The following is a 17,533-nucleotide window of genomic DNA, read 5'->3' as shown; positions in this document are numbered from 1 at the left end:
TCTCGGTTGACGTTTCTGTGTAGTATGGGGCTAGCCCAACCGAAGGGATATAATGTATAGGCCTGGTGGGTTCAGGGTCTTTCATCTTACATCTGCCTGCGAGCAGTATGGAGGTGCAAGATGCCTGAGCGTGTAATGTTAATTTTACCTGTGATCCTTTGAATAAATCAGCACTGTTTTGAAGTTGCTTGGACTGCCTCGTCTCTCAGAGTTAGCAATGGTAACAAGAACTGGTTAGCGCAACAAAATAGCGCAACAGGTGCAACCTGTCTAAAGCACTAGAGTAGGACCCAAAGCTCAACATAACATGTTGCCTCTCTTTTCTATGGTCATAGATGGTTATATAATGAATAAGGTTTGGTCAAATCATGTAGAATAAAGCATACATGAACTGAATCCATGTTTTTATAAGTCACTTAATCTTACTCCATTCAGAGCATGACTCATTCTGAGGTCAATGATATTTTGAGTGAAGAGTCTGCAAAGATAAATTAAAGCAGATAATCATTTATTCATTCATTATATTTCCAGTAGCTTGAATTTCATACTTCATACACTAAAAGGAGGAACTTAAATAGAAACCAAGAAAGTATCTGTTAGTACAAATCTCTTTCATAAATACAAAACCATCTGCAATACTGCCAGAAAAGAACATCATTTTGACAGTATAATGAGGACGCAGGGAACCAACACTAATCAGAATATTATAATTCTGTGCATGACTATTGTCACTGTACCCTAAAATTGTTGCACAATACCAAAGTTAGTGATCTAACTCACTGACAAGCAAATCAGAAAACAATCAGAATCAAATGTATATGAACTTTTCTGTCCAGTTAGTTGCAGTACAATGTACACTGGGCACAACAAGAATATACAGTATATTCTCTACAACTAGACTATATTTAATACAGTTCTATCAAGTTAAACCATACCATGCACAATATTGCTTCTTAGGCTGCCTCATAAGCTGCTTGTCTCTGTACAATCACTTAAGGTATTTACAATTTCAACAAGTATTCTACATGACTTTAAAAAGAACTTGATGCAAGTTAAAAGAAAACAAAATCTTGATCCCGTCCAAAGGCCCTCAAGTGTTATTACATGTGACCATTTTTTTTGCCAAATAGGAATTGAATAATGTACTGCACATGCGCACACACACACACACACACACACACAGATATCCATACATTCGTATGCCATGCTGCAGCCCTGTAGAAACAGAGTTGGACACTATTGAAATACATTTATGCACAAGAAATGGTTTGAACAATGTTTTGTTCTGATCCAATGTGACTGTGTTTAACTTCTTGGAGGAATCAAAGCCAGCCCTATGTTTCAAGGCAATGGGAGGAGTCTTTAAAAATGACAAAAGTGAATGAATTACAGAGTCCTCTGCTCAAGCCTATCCATCCTTACATGTGATTCTGCAGTCCTATTACTGTCTGTTCTAGTCACTAAACAACAGAAAAGAACCTCAGAACTGAGTCACCATTTTGAAGAAAAAGGCACTACCTGCTGAAGCACTGAGGCAGGCTGTCATACCCTCAGCGCTTCCCAGTGACCTTCAGATGAAACTCAGTAAGAGCAGGTCACATGCAGGGCAAATGTTATGAGGTCACTTTACTTGCCATGTAGCATTTCAATCTCCTCCTTCATAGGTATAGTTGGGTTAGTCAACCACGTGGTGACAGATGAGGATGTGTCAATGCAGCAATCTCAAGCATGCTGTGTAAGCTGCTCTCAATATTCCGTTTACTGATATTTCACTTTATATATTTACACTGTACACAAGTTACCTAAATGCAGGATGAAATTACATAAATGTTTTACATAATTAAATACAGATTCCTGTACAAGTTTCTGTGTTGGAAAAATACCTGGAGTAATAGTCATTTACTGTAGCCACTGATGACTATTTAAACATAGTAGATAAAATGACAACAAAAACAAATATAGTTCAGATGAGCACTGCACAGTCCGTAAGAGACTCCTGGTATGTTAAGAAGGATAAACTTGTTAATATCCAAGTGTTAATTAATATATGGATTTAGGTAATAACAGATATTTCATGCACTGTTCAAATCAAATGTCTGGTTTAGCTTCTTTCTCACTAAATGCTGATTAAGCCATTAGGAGCGATGGGTTTCCAAGCCTCTCCATAAAGATTTCTACTGAAAACATGGTCTTTGATGAGTGGCCTGTTTTTCACATGTGGCACTGGGGATGGATGTGCCATCATAAAGTCGTGCAGCACTGGGAGATGTGGGGAGCCAGCTGTCAGTGCAGCATCTGATACCGGTCTGTGAGGACTGACTGGTTACACAAATGAGTTCAAGGAGTTCATGGCATTAATAGGGGACGGGGCCTCTGAGCTCTCGTGGCCCTCAGCAACGTCCCTGCTGGTAGTCTTTCCGCTATACTGGCCGATAAATGAGCCGTCTTCATTGAACTGTCCATCTCCTCCTTCTCCGTAGTCAACTAAACTGTCGTCGCTGTCATCTCTCTTAACTGTCCCATTAGATGGCGTGCGGCTCCCTTTTAACGGTTTATGGTCCTCATTGTCACTGAAGGAGAAAACATGCAGGTGTTACAGGTGAGATGATGTGACAGATGCAATAAGGAGATTAGTGATCACTTTTTTAGATGGAGCACTCAACTGCCAAAGGTTACTTTTACCATTACTTACCAAGTCTGGTAAGTAATGGTAAAAAAGTTTTCCTAATTGAAAATTACTTTATTTTCACTAATCTCAGCAGCTTTATATGCAACAGTGAACATTTAAATTTGACTTGCTCCATGTCTAAAAAACGGTAGCTATGAATGATTATGTTGGTTTCCATCAGGCAACAGGGGAATAAAGCTTGAGCAGTTATACCCCATTCAACTTCCCCCTGAAACCATGTATGATGTGGTAAATGTGCTGTTTGACAAAAGCACCCACCCCCCTCAAGACAGATGCTGTGATGAAAAACAGAAAATCCAAGGCAATGAAGTGAATAACACCTGGAAAGCAAGGTTCTCAGCCAAACAACCCCCATAGCAAGCACAAGTATAATCACAAACTGGCAAAACGCATGAAAAATCTGCAAAGAAAGTTTTCTTTGGATATCAGATAGTTGAAAACATTCCACATTTAAACATCAGTGAGATAAGATAAATTAATCTCTATGCAAAGCCATTCTCAGGAAAGAAAAACTAACACGGCAAGCATAAATTAGTAACTTACAAGGTATGCACTGTACATGATGAAGGCTTTATGACCAAATATTAAACTTGATGACAGCTGTGAAAACCTGGGATGTTTATACAGTGAGCATTTTTCTCCTCAGTGACTTGACTATCCACTATCTCTCTACATGCCAGACTAACCGAATGATGATCTTTAGCACACCATGCACCACCACCACCCTTACCTTTCCTGAGACCTACACCCCTGCAATCGGATCAGGAAATTCAGCGGAGATCCCACACAACAGAACAGTCATTCCTAGACATGTCTGCACTATGCATACACTTGACAAGGTTGTATAGGTGTGTGCCAACTGGACAGGCTCCAGTGTCGTGCACAGTCCATGTACAATCTGAACTTAACAGTATGCTCTCCTGCAGTCAAACAAGAACAGCTCAGTCAAGTTAAGTTACGCCTTTATTGACATACTGTAGGGTTCCAGCCGAGCTTAATGAAACATCACGGACAAAAATTATACTCTCACAAAGGCACTATAATATTTATACATCTTGCCTTGTGATTTATTGTCTACTGTATGTTCTTTGACTTGACGTCCATTGGAGAGGTTTCCTTGCAGTGGAAACAAGTCCCTTTGTTTTATCTTCACAAAGTAAGAGAGTTTTAAAGGATAGGTCTGGTGAGAGTCTACATTTATCTTATTGTTCAAAAATCCCATGAAGAGACAAAAACCAAACAATGCATGAATCATACCAACAAGTGCTGCCTGTGTGTCCAGAGCCTGATATATTCCTCTGTACCGCAGAGCTCCATTATTATTTTGTACTACTATATTATTGTTATTATTATTACGGGGCGACATGTTCCTTTGTTACAATAAACATGGGTGCTGCATTTTATTTTTAGTCAAACCCTTGTACACGGTCCTGTGTAACAAATTTGATGATGAAAATAGTCCCCAGTAAATACACTAGTCACTCCCTCCTGTTTGAGTACACTAAAAAAAAATAAAACCAAAAACTAGTCTCCTGTTTTAGGAGATTATTCAGCTCTATCTATCCATCTCTTTCTAACACATTTCACACTAACACATTTTTTTGTTTTGGTCTTTTATCGGGATTTGCTGGAGAGTAATAAAGATGCAGAATACTACCAGCATTACCCTTTAAAATGTATTACTATTAAAGAATGACTACTGGTCTGTTATAAACAACATAAACCAGCTCTGGTGCACAGGGTGATGACTGCTTCCCTCAAGCATGCTGATAATTTCATATTAGATCCATATGCATCTTTATACTAATATATATATATATATATCTATGAACAATAATTCCATTCAATACATCATTGCCTAGAGGAAATACAGTATGTATGTATCAGACCTTCACACCATGCAGTCACATATTATATACTATATATATGTATTGATATGTATTTATCACAGCATAAAATCCAAAGAACTGATTTATGTATTCATAATACAAAAAGGAATATAAAATATAAAAGCAAGACCATTTTATAAATTGACATAGAAAAACAATATGTAAAAATGCTAGACTAGCTATACACAAGTAAAGTGCTTCATTTTTTTTTTCCCACGTGCATTTGGAGAAGCAACCTAGAAAGAGGATGCTAACAAGCATAGCTGGATAACTGCTGTAAGTTAGCAGGTACGATCGGTTCAGTCCTACTGAGCATGTAAGCAGCAGTACACTAGGCAAAGTGTTAATAATATATACTATACACACAAGTAGCTTATTAGTTGGAATGGGATTTGATGCTTGGGGTGATTTTAGGATGTGTTGCAAAAGAAGCTAGCTTATAATTTTTTTTCCTGACTGTCTTATTTAAAATTTTAAAACACCCAAACTCCTAAATCCCTTGAACCTGAAGAATCCTGCTTCTCAAATGACACCACATTGTCATATCAAGCACTCATACAATAGAGTCCAACATAAGTAGCACCCAGGATGTCCCAGACCCCTTCCCAAAAATCTTGTGCTTCGTGGTGGCAGAAGTTCAGGTGGGGTCACTTCTTTTTTGTTTTGAACTTCTGTTATTGGCGATCCTGGGTCATTTCTTGGCCAGCTGTAAGGGTGCGAAGAGGAAGGAGTGCAGAGCTCCAGCCCAGCCACAGAGAGCAGATCTGTGCACAAAGTAGGGACGAGGGAAAGGGCTGATGGCTAAAATGGGCTCTGGTGGCTCTAGAGGCCGGGCCACTTTCTCTCACCTGTATTCCCCAAAAGTACAGTCGTCATCTTTCATGGGCTGGAACTCTGGGTCTGTGTGTGCGTCCTCCTTCTCTTTGACTGGTGGGAAAAAATGCAATTTAGACAAACCAGCATATGAAGCAGAGGAAGAGGCAATCATGAGGGCACATGTCTAATATTATATACAGTGCCTTGCGAAAGTATTCGGCCCCCTTGAACTTTGCGACCTTTTGCCACATTTCAGGCTTCAAACATAAAGATATAAAACTGTAATTTTTTGTGAAGAATCAACAACAACAAGTGGGACACAATCATGAAGTGGAACGAAATTTATTGGATATTTCAAACTTTTTTTAACAAATAAAAAACTGAAAAATTGGGCGTGCAAAATTATTCAGCCCCTTTACTTTCAGTGCAGCAAACTCTCTCCAGAAGTTCAGTGAGGATCTCTGAATGATCCAATGTTGACCTAAATGACTAATGATGATAAATAGAATCCACCTGTGTGGAATCAAGTCTCCATATAAATGCACCTGCACTGTGATAGTCTCAGAGGTCCGTTTAAAGCACAGAGAGCATCATGAAGAACAAGGAACACACCAGGCAGGTCCGAGATACTGTTGTAGAGAAGTTTAAAGCCGGATTTGGATACAAAAAGATTTCCCAAGCTTTAAACATCCCAAGGAGCACTGTGCAAGCAATAATGTTGAAATGGAAGGAGTATCAGACCACTGCAAATCTACCAAGACCTGGCCGTCCCTCTAAACCTTGAATAATTTTGCACGCCCAATTTTTCAGTTTTTTATTTGTTAAAAAAGTTTGAAATATCCAATAAATTTCGTTCCACTTCATGATTGTGTCCCACTTGTTGTTGATTCTTCACAAAAAATTACAGTTTTATATCTTTATGTTTGGAGCCTGAAATGTGGCAAAAGGTCGCAAAGTTCAAGGGGGCCGAATACTTTCGCAAGGCACTGTATTGTATGAAATTCCCCATACAGTCATTTTTATAGTTCTCATGTTCATTCCTGGCCATTATTCATATTGAATGCAACTGAAAGCTACAGGAAAGAACTGTTCCCACCATGACAAAAATATTTGCTCAGTTTATTGCTATAACAAGAGCATCTTTGTGTTTTAAATATTTTTTCATGTTATAACAATATATTTTAATGATATGACATTTCTCTTGTTGTTTTCTTATTTCTTGTTATGAGAAACTATCAATATACTACCCTATCAATATACTACCCTCATATCTCATCTGATTTGCATACTTTCAACACAAAAACATGTTAAAACTGAATCTTCAGATCTTATTAAACACAACTAAATGTCACCAAAAAATTATATACAGTTTATACTGTATACAAGTGCGCCTATGGGGGTGCTTGCGAGACTATTTACCAGGGTATTTCCCTCCTTTATTCCTCTGGATGAAGCAGATAATGAGGAGGATCAGGATGAGCAGAGCGATGGCACACATCAGGCCAATGAACCATCCCTGAGTGGCAATATCCACCTGTCTGCTCGCCACAGCTGGCCAGAGGAGGAGAGGAACATTTATTACTAGGCGATCGTTTCCCCAATAGGAAGGGAAAATAATCACTTATCTTAAAACAACCTGGAGCCTCAAGTCAGGGTTACATACTTTAGCATACACGTTATCTGATAGTCAGGAACTTCAGTTTACAAGTGGATAATGATTATTATTACAGTACATCTAACTTGTATGTTAGATGAGTTAGAAATTTCCCGTATTAAGCTAATGGCGACATACTGGATGCACATTAGTTCTAAATGCAGGAAATGTTTGAAGGGCCCCAGAAGACAATCACAGAAACACAGAGGCACACGTAGACAATCACAGTTACACAAACACATATACACATAAAGGTTCTGTATTTGTCAATGATATTAGGTTGGATCTTGTAACACTAAACATATATTAAACTTCTATATTAGAACAATATCCACTTTTCGAATCACCAAGTCTACAGGATTGACTTAGTTACACTGAAATGGAACCACAGAATCATACATGCTGCAGTATACAAACTCTATATCACTGTAGTACATCTGGCCTACAGAGGGACCACAACACCTGTTAAACCTATGCTTGACTGGGTTATATTTACACAGTGGCACAAACTACTACACATTCTACACATGACACAGTGCCAGGCCAGGCCAGGCCAAGGTGGAGGCAACCGCCCAGCAACTGCCTCACCTGGGACCGTGACCAATAGCTCCTCGGAGTGGTGGAGTGGCTGGTCATGGTGACCTTTGGCCACCAAACGCACCCTATAGGAGAGGCCCTCCTTTAAGCCCTTCAGCATTACATTCCGAGAGCCGTTCACAAGCTCTTTCTGCCATTCCTCTTCACTTTCACCTGCAGGAGGGACGTTCACGAAGAGAGGTACATTTGAGGCGGTGAATTTCAAATGGGCCATTAAGGTCATGACATCATGGGAACTAAATGGTTGAAAAAGACCTCTACTGGTATAGGATTACACTGCAAGCAGTGATATCTATGTTAGATTTAAGCAGTTCATATTAATGGAATTGTGGCATGATGCAAATCCATTAAAGTCTGTGAAGGAGTTATTACAGTGGCCCTGAGAAGTCAATGAATTGCAGGAAAACACATGCAAATAATAATAAATAAATAAAAAACATGCAAAGAAGAGAACAATTTCTTCAGCTTGGCTGCACATGTGTTCTGTGTGACTTGCAGTGTTTCTGTACTGGATAGTTTTACTCTATTTAGCTGTTTTTACTCAACCTTTTATTTCAACCATGCCAGATGGCAGGCTCTTGGGATGGCAGTGTTGGTTATTCACTTTGGTCGAGACTAGAATATCTCAAAATCTACTGGCTGGATTGCAATGCAATTTTTCATTTATGTACCTAGAAGACAATTCCTATGGCTGCTGGTAACTGACTTTTTCCTCTGGTACCACATCAGTACTTCATTGTGTTAAAATGTCTGATGGATGGATTAAATGATAGGATAACACACTGAACCCAGTTTACATCATTGGGTGCTGGATCCTCCAAAAAATGGATGGATCACCATGACTTTTGGTGCACAAATTCATGTCCAGCTCAAGATTTCAATTTGTTCAATACGTTTTGACCAAATGCTTGCACAACAATGGGGCTTCTATTGGCCTCTGCTGTGCTAATTTACAAATGCTAGCATACTAACATGCTAAAATAAGGTTGCGAACATGCTAAGCATCATACCTGCTAAACATCAGCAAAGTAAACGTAACACTGTGAACATCCTAGCATGCCAATGTTAGAATTTAGCTCAAAGTTCCGCAGTGCCTATAGTACAGCCTCATGGAACTGCTAGTGTGGCTGCAGACATTATAAGTGCTGCATATGTATTGTCAAATTGGTGATAATGTTTTATTTGGTTCTTTTTTTTCTATTTGCATGTGTGTTCTTAAGTGGCAGTGCACTGAGCTCTCAGGGCCACTGTACATAGAATATACATATGGTGATGAGTTTAATATGAAATGTGTTTGATGATCATAAGATTATGCCTTTAATATTTTAAAAATTACTGGGATCTGTGATAATAATATTTCTTAAGTAAAATCATTAAACAGTTGGTGCGAGAGAGCCATACTACAACAACATAGTGATTTTCATCCTCACTGCAGGTGGATAAAATCAATGTTCTTCAGTCAAAAAGCAATTGACAAAACAAGAATGTTTGGGCTTTTTAAATGATGTTTGTCTATACAAGTTCCAGCAAGGTAGTCATAAGAAATCCACGCAACTCCAGTCAATAACAGCACTGCATAATTAACAGTCCAATCATAGTTAGCCTTGTTTATCACATCTAGAGCCATGTTAGCAGGAGCCAGGATCAATATGACTGCCAATATTTCTATTCACCTGCATAAGCCAATAATGAAGTAGGAGTCTCTTGCAACCCATGAGCAGAACGGAGACAAATAAAGGTATCTTGCTTTGCTTACAGTTTTCTGCTATGTATTCTACATATACGTTTCCCTCCGGGCCCCAGTACTCCCAACTGATCAGGGCCCCGTCCTCTCCAACTGAGGAGCTAACGTTCCCAAAAGGACTCTCAGGCTGTACTGAGCACACAAGAGAAAAGAAACATCACTGAATCTAGACCCTCATAGACTTTCACAATAGCAATTTGAAACCCATACACTAAACCAACAAACACAAGAACACATGACCTCATCGTATAACAGGTCAGACATTAGCAGTATCTGTACCCTTGTGGGGCCGACGGTGCGAAGGAGACCGTGCAATGGGATGAGAGGTTTGGGTGCTTCCTGTAAACAACATGGAGAAGGGTAAAGACCACACCAGACATGAGACACACACACAGAGACGCAAACTGTTTGCACAGGCACCACAGACACTGACATCATTAACATAGTGCACACAGTTCATTGGCAAGCCAAGCAAACCCTTGCCATGCAATGGTAAAGCATCACCAGCATCCACAGAGGAAGAAGTGAGAGGGTCAGAATCGCCAAAGGCACAGTGAAAGAAAATATGCCAGTGCTTTGAAAAGACTCGTCCAGTGTTAACACATTAAAATGCCACGTCACATAGCATTTTTATCTATGTGGCTTTGAACTACTTTCCATAGCTTTGAACTCAGTGAAGCATTTTGGTGGGCTGCAGAATTTGAAAGAGGTAAGATGAAACTGCTTAAAGATGAGGGGTGCATGCTTGCAATGGGGCTCAGAAGCTAATGCCGTATCTGTTAAACATGCACCCATGTAGATAACACAATTACCTGCACCCACATCTACATCAAGCTGTGATATTAGGGCTTGTAAAAAGAAAGAGGATACAGAGAAACAACAGGACAGGGCTCATTATAGGATGACTCCCCACATGTCAGTGTATGCACTATATGTAACAGTGAGACATTCAGGTGGTCGTGCTATATGATGTAAGACTGAATTAAACGTAAGATGATCAGTCTGAGGTTTCATAACATGATGGGCCACAATACAACTGGATCACACTCCCATAAACATGGACATGGATCAAGAATGCTACAATATATAAAATACTTCAGATATAAAGAAAATGCTGTGGAATAATGTGCATTATACTTTACATTTAACATTTCACAGACAAGTCACATAAAGATGACTCAACATAAGGTTGCAACTAACAGTTAAGCTCTTATTTTTTTCATTATTCAATCATTCATACAGTAAAATGTCAGAAAATAGTGAAAATTTCCATCAGTGCCCAGCAATGACATAAAACAAATATTTATACTTGAGCAGGTGGAACCAGGAACGTGTTTGTCATTTTTGCTTTGTAGAAAAATCCCTTAAGTAATTTTCTAAACTTTGTTGTTGTTGCTGCTGATATTCTGTCAATAAATCAGCTAATAGTTTCTATAACATAGTGCACACAGTTCATTGGCAAGCCAAGCAAACCCTTGCCATGCAATGGTAAAGCATCACCAGCATCCACAGAGGAAGAAGTGAGAGGGTCAGAATCGCCAAAGGCACAGTGAAAGAAAATATGCCAGTGCTTTGAAAAGACTCGTCCAGTGTTAACACATTAAAATGCCACGTCACATAGCATTTTTATCTATGTGGCTTTGAACTACTTTCCATAGCTTTGAACTCAGTGAAGCATTTTGGTGGGCTGCAGAATTTGAAAGAGGTAAGATGAAACTGCTTAAAGATGAGGGGTGCATGCTTGCAATGGGGCTCAGAAGCTAATGCCGTATCTGTTAAACATGCACCCATGTAGATAACACAATTACCTGCACCCACATCTACATCAAGCTGTGATATTAGGGCTTGTAAAAAGAAAGAGGATACAGAGAAACAACAGGACAGGGCTCATTATAGGATGACTCCCCACATGTCAGTGTATGCACTATATGTAACAGTGAGACATTCAGGCGGTCGTGCGATGTGATGTAAGACTGAATTAAACGTAAGTTGATCAGTCTGAGGTTTCATAACATGATGGGCCACAATACAACTGGATCACACTCCCATAAACATGGACATGGATCAAGAATGCTACAATATATAAAATACTTCAGATATAAAGAAAATGCTGTGGAATAATGTGCATTATACTTTACATTTAACATTTCACAGTCAAGTCACATAAAGATGACTCAACATAAGGTTGCAACTAACAGTTAAGCTCTTATTTTTTTCATTATTCAATCATTCATACAGTAAAATGTCAGAAAATAGTGAAAATTTCCATCAGTGCCCAGCAATGACATAAAACATGCAAATATTTATACTTGAGCAGGTGGAACCAGGAACGTGTTTGTCATTTTTGCTTTGTAGAAAAATCCCTTAAGTAATTTTCTAAACTTTGTTGTTGTTGCTGCTGATATTCTGTCAATAAATCAGCTAATAGTTTCTACATTACTTTACAAAAGAAACAAAAAAACACACACACACACACACACACACAAATAAAACACTGAGCTTCATAATCACCAGCATTTCAGAGTTTGGAGAAATGTTTCTCAGTGTAAACCAACAATTTCTAACTTTGAGAATGCACACACAGCGAGGTGCAGCCCTGTGAGCACCACGCTTTATCCACCATATATTTTTGGCATCTTGCCTTCATTTGAACTTCTTGTTTCTTTTTACTTTCCATCGATGTAAATACTAAAGATTATGAAACAACATTACCAGAATCTTTATTTCTAAAGGACACCGAAGTTTCCAAAATAAATACTGTATAATTAACCATAAAAATAAAACATAGAATATAAAACAAACTTTTCAAAATATTTTTAAATCATCAACCATCCTGATGAAGGCAAGATAAAATGTTTGCTTAATTAAGTATGATGTGTTTTAAATCTGCCTGGACTACAGATGAAGAAGATATTTGGATCCTTTTACCTGATTGGTATAGACACAGCTGACAAGAATCAGTTTAAATGTTCATCAAGCTTTCCAGCTAAAGAAACATAAAAACTATTGAGGTCATTTTGTTTGAGTCATTTACATTTTCTGACTTACCTTCATCCATGACGGTGACAGCTTCCTGAGAAATGGTGGGGCCTGCTCCCCTGACTGTTTTGGCATTCAAATAAAACTTGTAGCGTGTGCTGTACTTGAGGTTGAATAAAGTGACTGAGGTCTCATTGGCGGGCAGAGCCAGCTCCTCCACTGGGCCCAGCTCATTGGAGTTATTGACTACAGGGTTGGAGGATCGGTGACAGGAATAATGGGATGGAAGGGGGTGGAAGTAGTGAGGTAAGTTGAACGGAAGTATAAGGAGAAGGGGGTCACAGATGGGGTTGAAGTGTCAATGATGAAAAAGGTGGAAATTAAAGCATTTGGAGTACAGAGATGTAGGGTTCAGGAGTAGAAGGCGGGAGTGACAAAAGTTGATTTGTTAATTTGTGTTGTTGGAATTTAGGCAAAATAACTTGTTTAAAATGCTCTCAGACTCTAACCTTGTCTAAATCTGAGTCTAAAAAAGGATGACATGAGAAAGAATGACATACGAAAGTACAAACTAATGAAGGAAAGTGACATTAAACACTAGGCGGAGGCATAAATGCCCAGCTAGGCCCAGTTCTATGACTCACTCTAACTGCTACCGTTAACATACAAGCCTCACCTGGCTGATATCTGAGGGTGTAGCCAGTGATGCGTCCATTGCGGTCATGAGGAGGACTCCATTCAAGAGTTAAAGAGTCCAGGTTTGGGTTGGTGACTGACAGGGAAGTTGGACGCCCAGGCACTGTGGAAAATGCAGAGCTCATCAAAGTAAAGCTAAAGAGGGTTGCAAAACAACAAAGGGAACAACTGAAGAGAGACAGTGTCTATGTTAAGGGTTCTTGATAAGATTTTAGGGTCTAGTCTTACAGCTCATCAGAGAACCAAGAGACTATCAACCAATTTTTCAAACCTGAAATCAACAGTAATATTTTTGTTCTTTATATGCACCATCAATAGATATCATCAACCATCATAGTTTTATAGTTATATTACAATTTAATGTTTTACAGCGTTGTTAAAGGCCTAATTCTTTAACTATACATATCACGCTGAAGGTATTTTTTCTTATAGAACTGATGATGTTCAGACTTTGGTGGATAATCAGCATTTTTGTAATTAACCACAGACTAAACTTTTATGCCAGTATTTTCAATATTTATATTTACAATATACATTTTACAATATACTTAGCTTTGTGTTTACAAGTAGATAACACATATGGTTTTAATGCTTAAGATCAGAACTAGCAATGTATACAGTCACAAAAAGTATGCAATAGTATAAATACCTGAATAAGTCTGAACAGTAGTTCCAGATTAATACTGGATGTTAAGTGTTTACACTGGACAATCCAAATTAAGTGTTAACAAGTTCTGATTCCTTCTCCTACCTCCCTCAGGCATCTCAAACTGCTGGGTAGGGCTAGCGGGACCTTCTCCTTTGCCATTATAAACTCTGACATTGAATGAGTAGAGGCTGAAGGGGTGCAGACCAGGCAGCATGCCATGGCTGTGGTTCCCACTGAAGGACAGGATCTGCTTCTCCATGTGATGGGGGTTGTGTTTGTGAAGGCTGCGCTCTCTCCAGTAGTACACCTACAAGACAGGTAGTTTACAGAGAGTATCGAGAGAGTGTGTGTGTGTTTGTGTTATGGTTGGTGAGATGGGTGTACAGGTTACATTGCATGTGATCAATTACATTGTACCTTATATCCTTTGAGATGTCCCCGTATTAATTTATGAGGCACAGGATCCCAGCGCACCTCTGCCACAGTGCTGTTCAGCACCAGGGCCTGAACATTTTCTGGAGCTGCTAGAGGCACTGTACAAGACAAGAAACACCACACAACAACAGTTATATATAAAAGGAAACACTGAGTCAGTGCTATAGCCACTTGTATCATCCCAAGCTCTAAAGAAACGGTCCAACTCACAGTCCTCTCCTGAGTAGCCGAGGGCAATGGCAGGCTCAGGTCCAGCTCCATATTTGTTCACAGCCTGAACTTTTAGCTCATATGGAACAAACGTGGGGCTTCCAGACACAACAAACTCAGAGTTGTTGGCTACATTCACTGTGGTCCAATCACTGTCCACCGCCTTCTGCCTCCACATTACTCTGTAGTGAAGCCCTGGACCATTCGACTGGAGGCCTGATAGCGGCTACAGAGGAGAAAGTTTTAAATGTGGCTTATTGTTTAATACCTTAGTCTTCATAAAATTAATAACTGTATACTATGCAATATATGGCTTTGGTGGTTGATAATAAAAGATATATTCTGGAAAAAAGAAAGAAAGAAAGCGTATACTGTAAGAGCGGGCAATAACAAAATCGTGCCTCACAGTAGAAAGACAATTTTATGTGTGGTGTTCCCTGGGCAACAGTAAAAGCCTCCAGATTAAAATGTATAGCCTTATACAATTTTATTACCTTCCACGAGATTACAAGATTGTTATGTTCTGTTCCAAATCCCTTTACATCTGTTGGGTTCTCATCTGGAGCTGAAAAATATATTGATAAATGCAAAATGAAACATCATCTCAAAGATACAAAAGGATATAAAAGGTAATGCTACACTATTTTGCTTTAATATAGTTGCTTATAAAACAGCTTTGATTTTTCAAGATGTAATCATTTATATTAAAAACAAATCTTCTATTTTGCTCATTATTTATGTATTTTCAAAGATAGATAAATGTAGAAGTATTTTACAGATAAATGTCCACATGGGAAACTCTTACCTGCAGGTTCAGTTTTGTACATCCTGGAGGGGGCGCTGGGGCTACTGAAAGCCACAGCATTGAGGGCCAAAACTCTGAAGATGTAGTGGACGTAAGGAGACAGTTTGAGGTGAGCTGTTGTCTTGGTTCCAGGGACCTCAGTAAGGTTATGCCAGTGACCTCTATTGTGCAGCAAGTCTTCATACTGGATCAGAAATTCTACATCAAATAAAAAACAGCATATATTGTACATAACTGACCAATTTATACACTGCCTGGCAGTATTTTAGTAAAACTAAAATGATTGCAGTAAGGGTGTATTTAGATACTGAATCTCCCAAAGCAAGGTGCAACATTTGTCTACATATTCCAGTGTTGCACTGAGGCTTTAAAAACATGTGAATTTAGCCATGTTGTCATAAAACGATGTGTGATGATGTTGCAGTAGTGTCTTGAGACTTGTCACTACTGACATCCACTATAACCACTGAACTGAAGTCGACTGTGGGAAAGAAAGCCTCCATTATAACCTCAGTTGACACCTATAGGGATAATTACTTTGCACTTCCATAAAGCTGGGAGAAAATCACCAGAGACAGTGATATCCTGACTTTCACTCCGTATAATATAGTAATCAAAACATTCTGGAACCTACATCTTCTGTAAAGCAATTTAAAAGCATATTTTGTTAAGACTCTTCCTGCCTCTCAACGTTCACTTTTTTTCAACCAACAAGCACGGGTAAAGTTCATATACACGTATAGTCCAAACAGGAAGACAGCCATACAGACACACACACTTAAAACATACTCTGAATGGGACTGTTATGCTCATCCCCAGGGGTCCAAGTGAGCTGAACACTCCTCCTTTTCTGGTCCGTCAGTTCCAGGTCAGTTGGGGGGTCAGGTTTTTCTGGGGGGAGATACCGCACAGGGAGCAACATCAACACTGAGATGACTTTCACATTGACTTCATGTTACAGTTACAGAATCTGAAGAGCTCATGCCCCAAGAAAATGAAGCATAAACACAAAGACATCTGATGGTGCTATAATAACAAATAACACGTATGTTGGTACAACCAAGCACATCTTTGAATTACTCCTCCATTTCTTTTCATATTACATTTGACAATGTTATTTGCCCTGTGAGACACATGCAGACACTGCGTCATGCATAGAAAATGACTGATGCTCAGCTTGAGCGTGTTCCATAATCACTGTGAATCAAATTGAGTCTCGGGCTCACTAGAGAGACTAAATTGATGTTCATGTTTTGGAACTGTAATGATAGAGTGAAGCGCATGCTTTGAATAAAATGAGTGACGAGGAAATGGTGCATTTATAAAGATTCCAAGTGGTGCAATGGGGAGACGTATGCTTTACCAATTATCTTTGAATTCAAGTATGAGCGATAATTGCTTGCACCTTAATATTTGATGTTTGCATCAGTGGTTGAACACATTCAAACAAAAATGGAAAAACATACAGTAACGATAATTTTAAAAGATTAAGAAAAAGACACTTGAAAGACAAATCTGTGGGTAACTCAAAATGAAAAAAAAAAATGGAAATGCTCTGTCTCAAAAAACAAGCAGCATCTTCAGGTCACAACATGCTTCACTTAACATAAATATCCAACGACACAAGCTCATGTCAGCAGAGCACATCTGGGTGCTTGTGTGCACTGCAGCTTTACCGTAGACAACAGCTGGTGTTGGCGTGGCCTCTGCCAGGTAGGAGGGCAGGAGTGAAACAGGGAGTTTAGTGGTCAGTCAGCCATATGAAAATGAAGATGATTATCCAGCTTGCTAAGAGAGCAACCATCAAATATTCATACTGCTGACTAAATGTGCTCCAACCCTCTCAAGTCAACTGTCAGGGAATTAACCTTGAAGGGCTGAAAAGCAATTTGCTGTGTAAGTTAGTGGACAGCTTCACTTTTCTGGGAAGATCTGAGATGAAGAGAAGTCACACTAATCACTTGTGAGTTTGTTCTATGAGTCAGTGAAATTGGCACATACCGACAACAGTGAGCTTAGCGCTGGCTGAATCATGGTCCAGAGTGGTGTTCCTGATGCAGGTGTATACACCAGCGTCGTTCTCTGTCACATCAGTGATGGTGAGGCTGTCAGAGTCAACTACTAATCTGTAAACAAAGCAATCCGTACAAAAACTTTTTTAACAGCCAGGCAGTCAAACCAAGATTAGGTATCCAAGCCAGTAAATTAAAGGGAAGACAAATACAGCAACAGACAGAACAGTAAAACTTCTTTTAAGTTGATAAATACTGACTAGATCAGCTACATCTGACAGCAAACACATGGTTAATGGTCTAGAAAGTGAGACGTGTCCGATCGTAAACAGCAGCTCTGACCTCTCATCATCGGGAA

The 17,533-nt window shown here is 39.2% G+C and overlaps 1 protein-coding gene across 1 annotated transcript in view; it reads right to left on the bottom strand.

Moving 5' to 3' along the window:
- Positions 1 to 520: 520 nt before the first annotated feature.
- LOC109973063 (neuronal cell adhesion molecule-like) overlaps positions 521 to 17,533 on the bottom strand; it is a 72,163-nt gene continuing 55,150 nt past the window's right edge. Inside the window, exons 17-33 of the mRNA XM_020622379.1 lie at positions 17,518 to 17,533; positions 17,165 to 17,289; positions 16,840 to 16,869; positions 15,953 to 16,054; positions 15,164 to 15,361; positions 14,853 to 14,923; positions 14,359 to 14,584; positions 14,131 to 14,246; positions 13,816 to 14,020; positions 13,045 to 13,167; positions 12,438 to 12,614; positions 11,192 to 11,233; positions 9,402 to 9,521; positions 7,637 to 7,798; positions 6,814 to 6,945; positions 5,427 to 5,505; positions 521 to 2,570 (exon numbers count right to left, since the gene is read on the bottom strand). Of these exons, the coding sequence (XP_020478035.1) occupies positions 2,324 to 2,570; positions 5,427 to 5,505; positions 6,814 to 6,945; positions 7,637 to 7,798; positions 9,402 to 9,521; positions 11,192 to 11,233; positions 12,438 to 12,614; positions 13,045 to 13,167; positions 13,816 to 14,020; positions 14,131 to 14,246; positions 14,359 to 14,584; positions 14,853 to 14,923; positions 15,164 to 15,361; positions 15,953 to 16,054; positions 16,840 to 16,869; positions 17,165 to 17,289; positions 17,518 to 17,533 (2,171 nt within the window). The 3' untranslated portion in view covers positions 521 to 2,323. The remainder of the gene's footprint in view (positions 2,571 to 5,426; positions 5,506 to 6,813; positions 6,946 to 7,636; positions 7,799 to 9,401; positions 9,522 to 11,191; positions 11,234 to 12,437; positions 12,615 to 13,044; positions 13,168 to 13,815; positions 14,021 to 14,130; positions 14,247 to 14,358; positions 14,585 to 14,852; positions 14,924 to 15,163; positions 15,362 to 15,952; positions 16,055 to 16,839; positions 16,870 to 17,164; positions 17,290 to 17,517) is intronic.

This window comes from Monopterus albus, unplaced genomic scaffold (genome assembly GCF_001952655.1).
Source record: "Monopterus albus unplaced genomic scaffold, M_albus_1.0 scaffold7.1, whole genome shotgun sequence".
Classification (NCBI taxonomy): Eukaryota; Metazoa; Chordata; class Actinopteri; order Synbranchiformes; family Synbranchidae; genus Monopterus; species Monopterus albus.
This window is presented reverse-complemented; position numbering and strand designations above follow the sequence as displayed.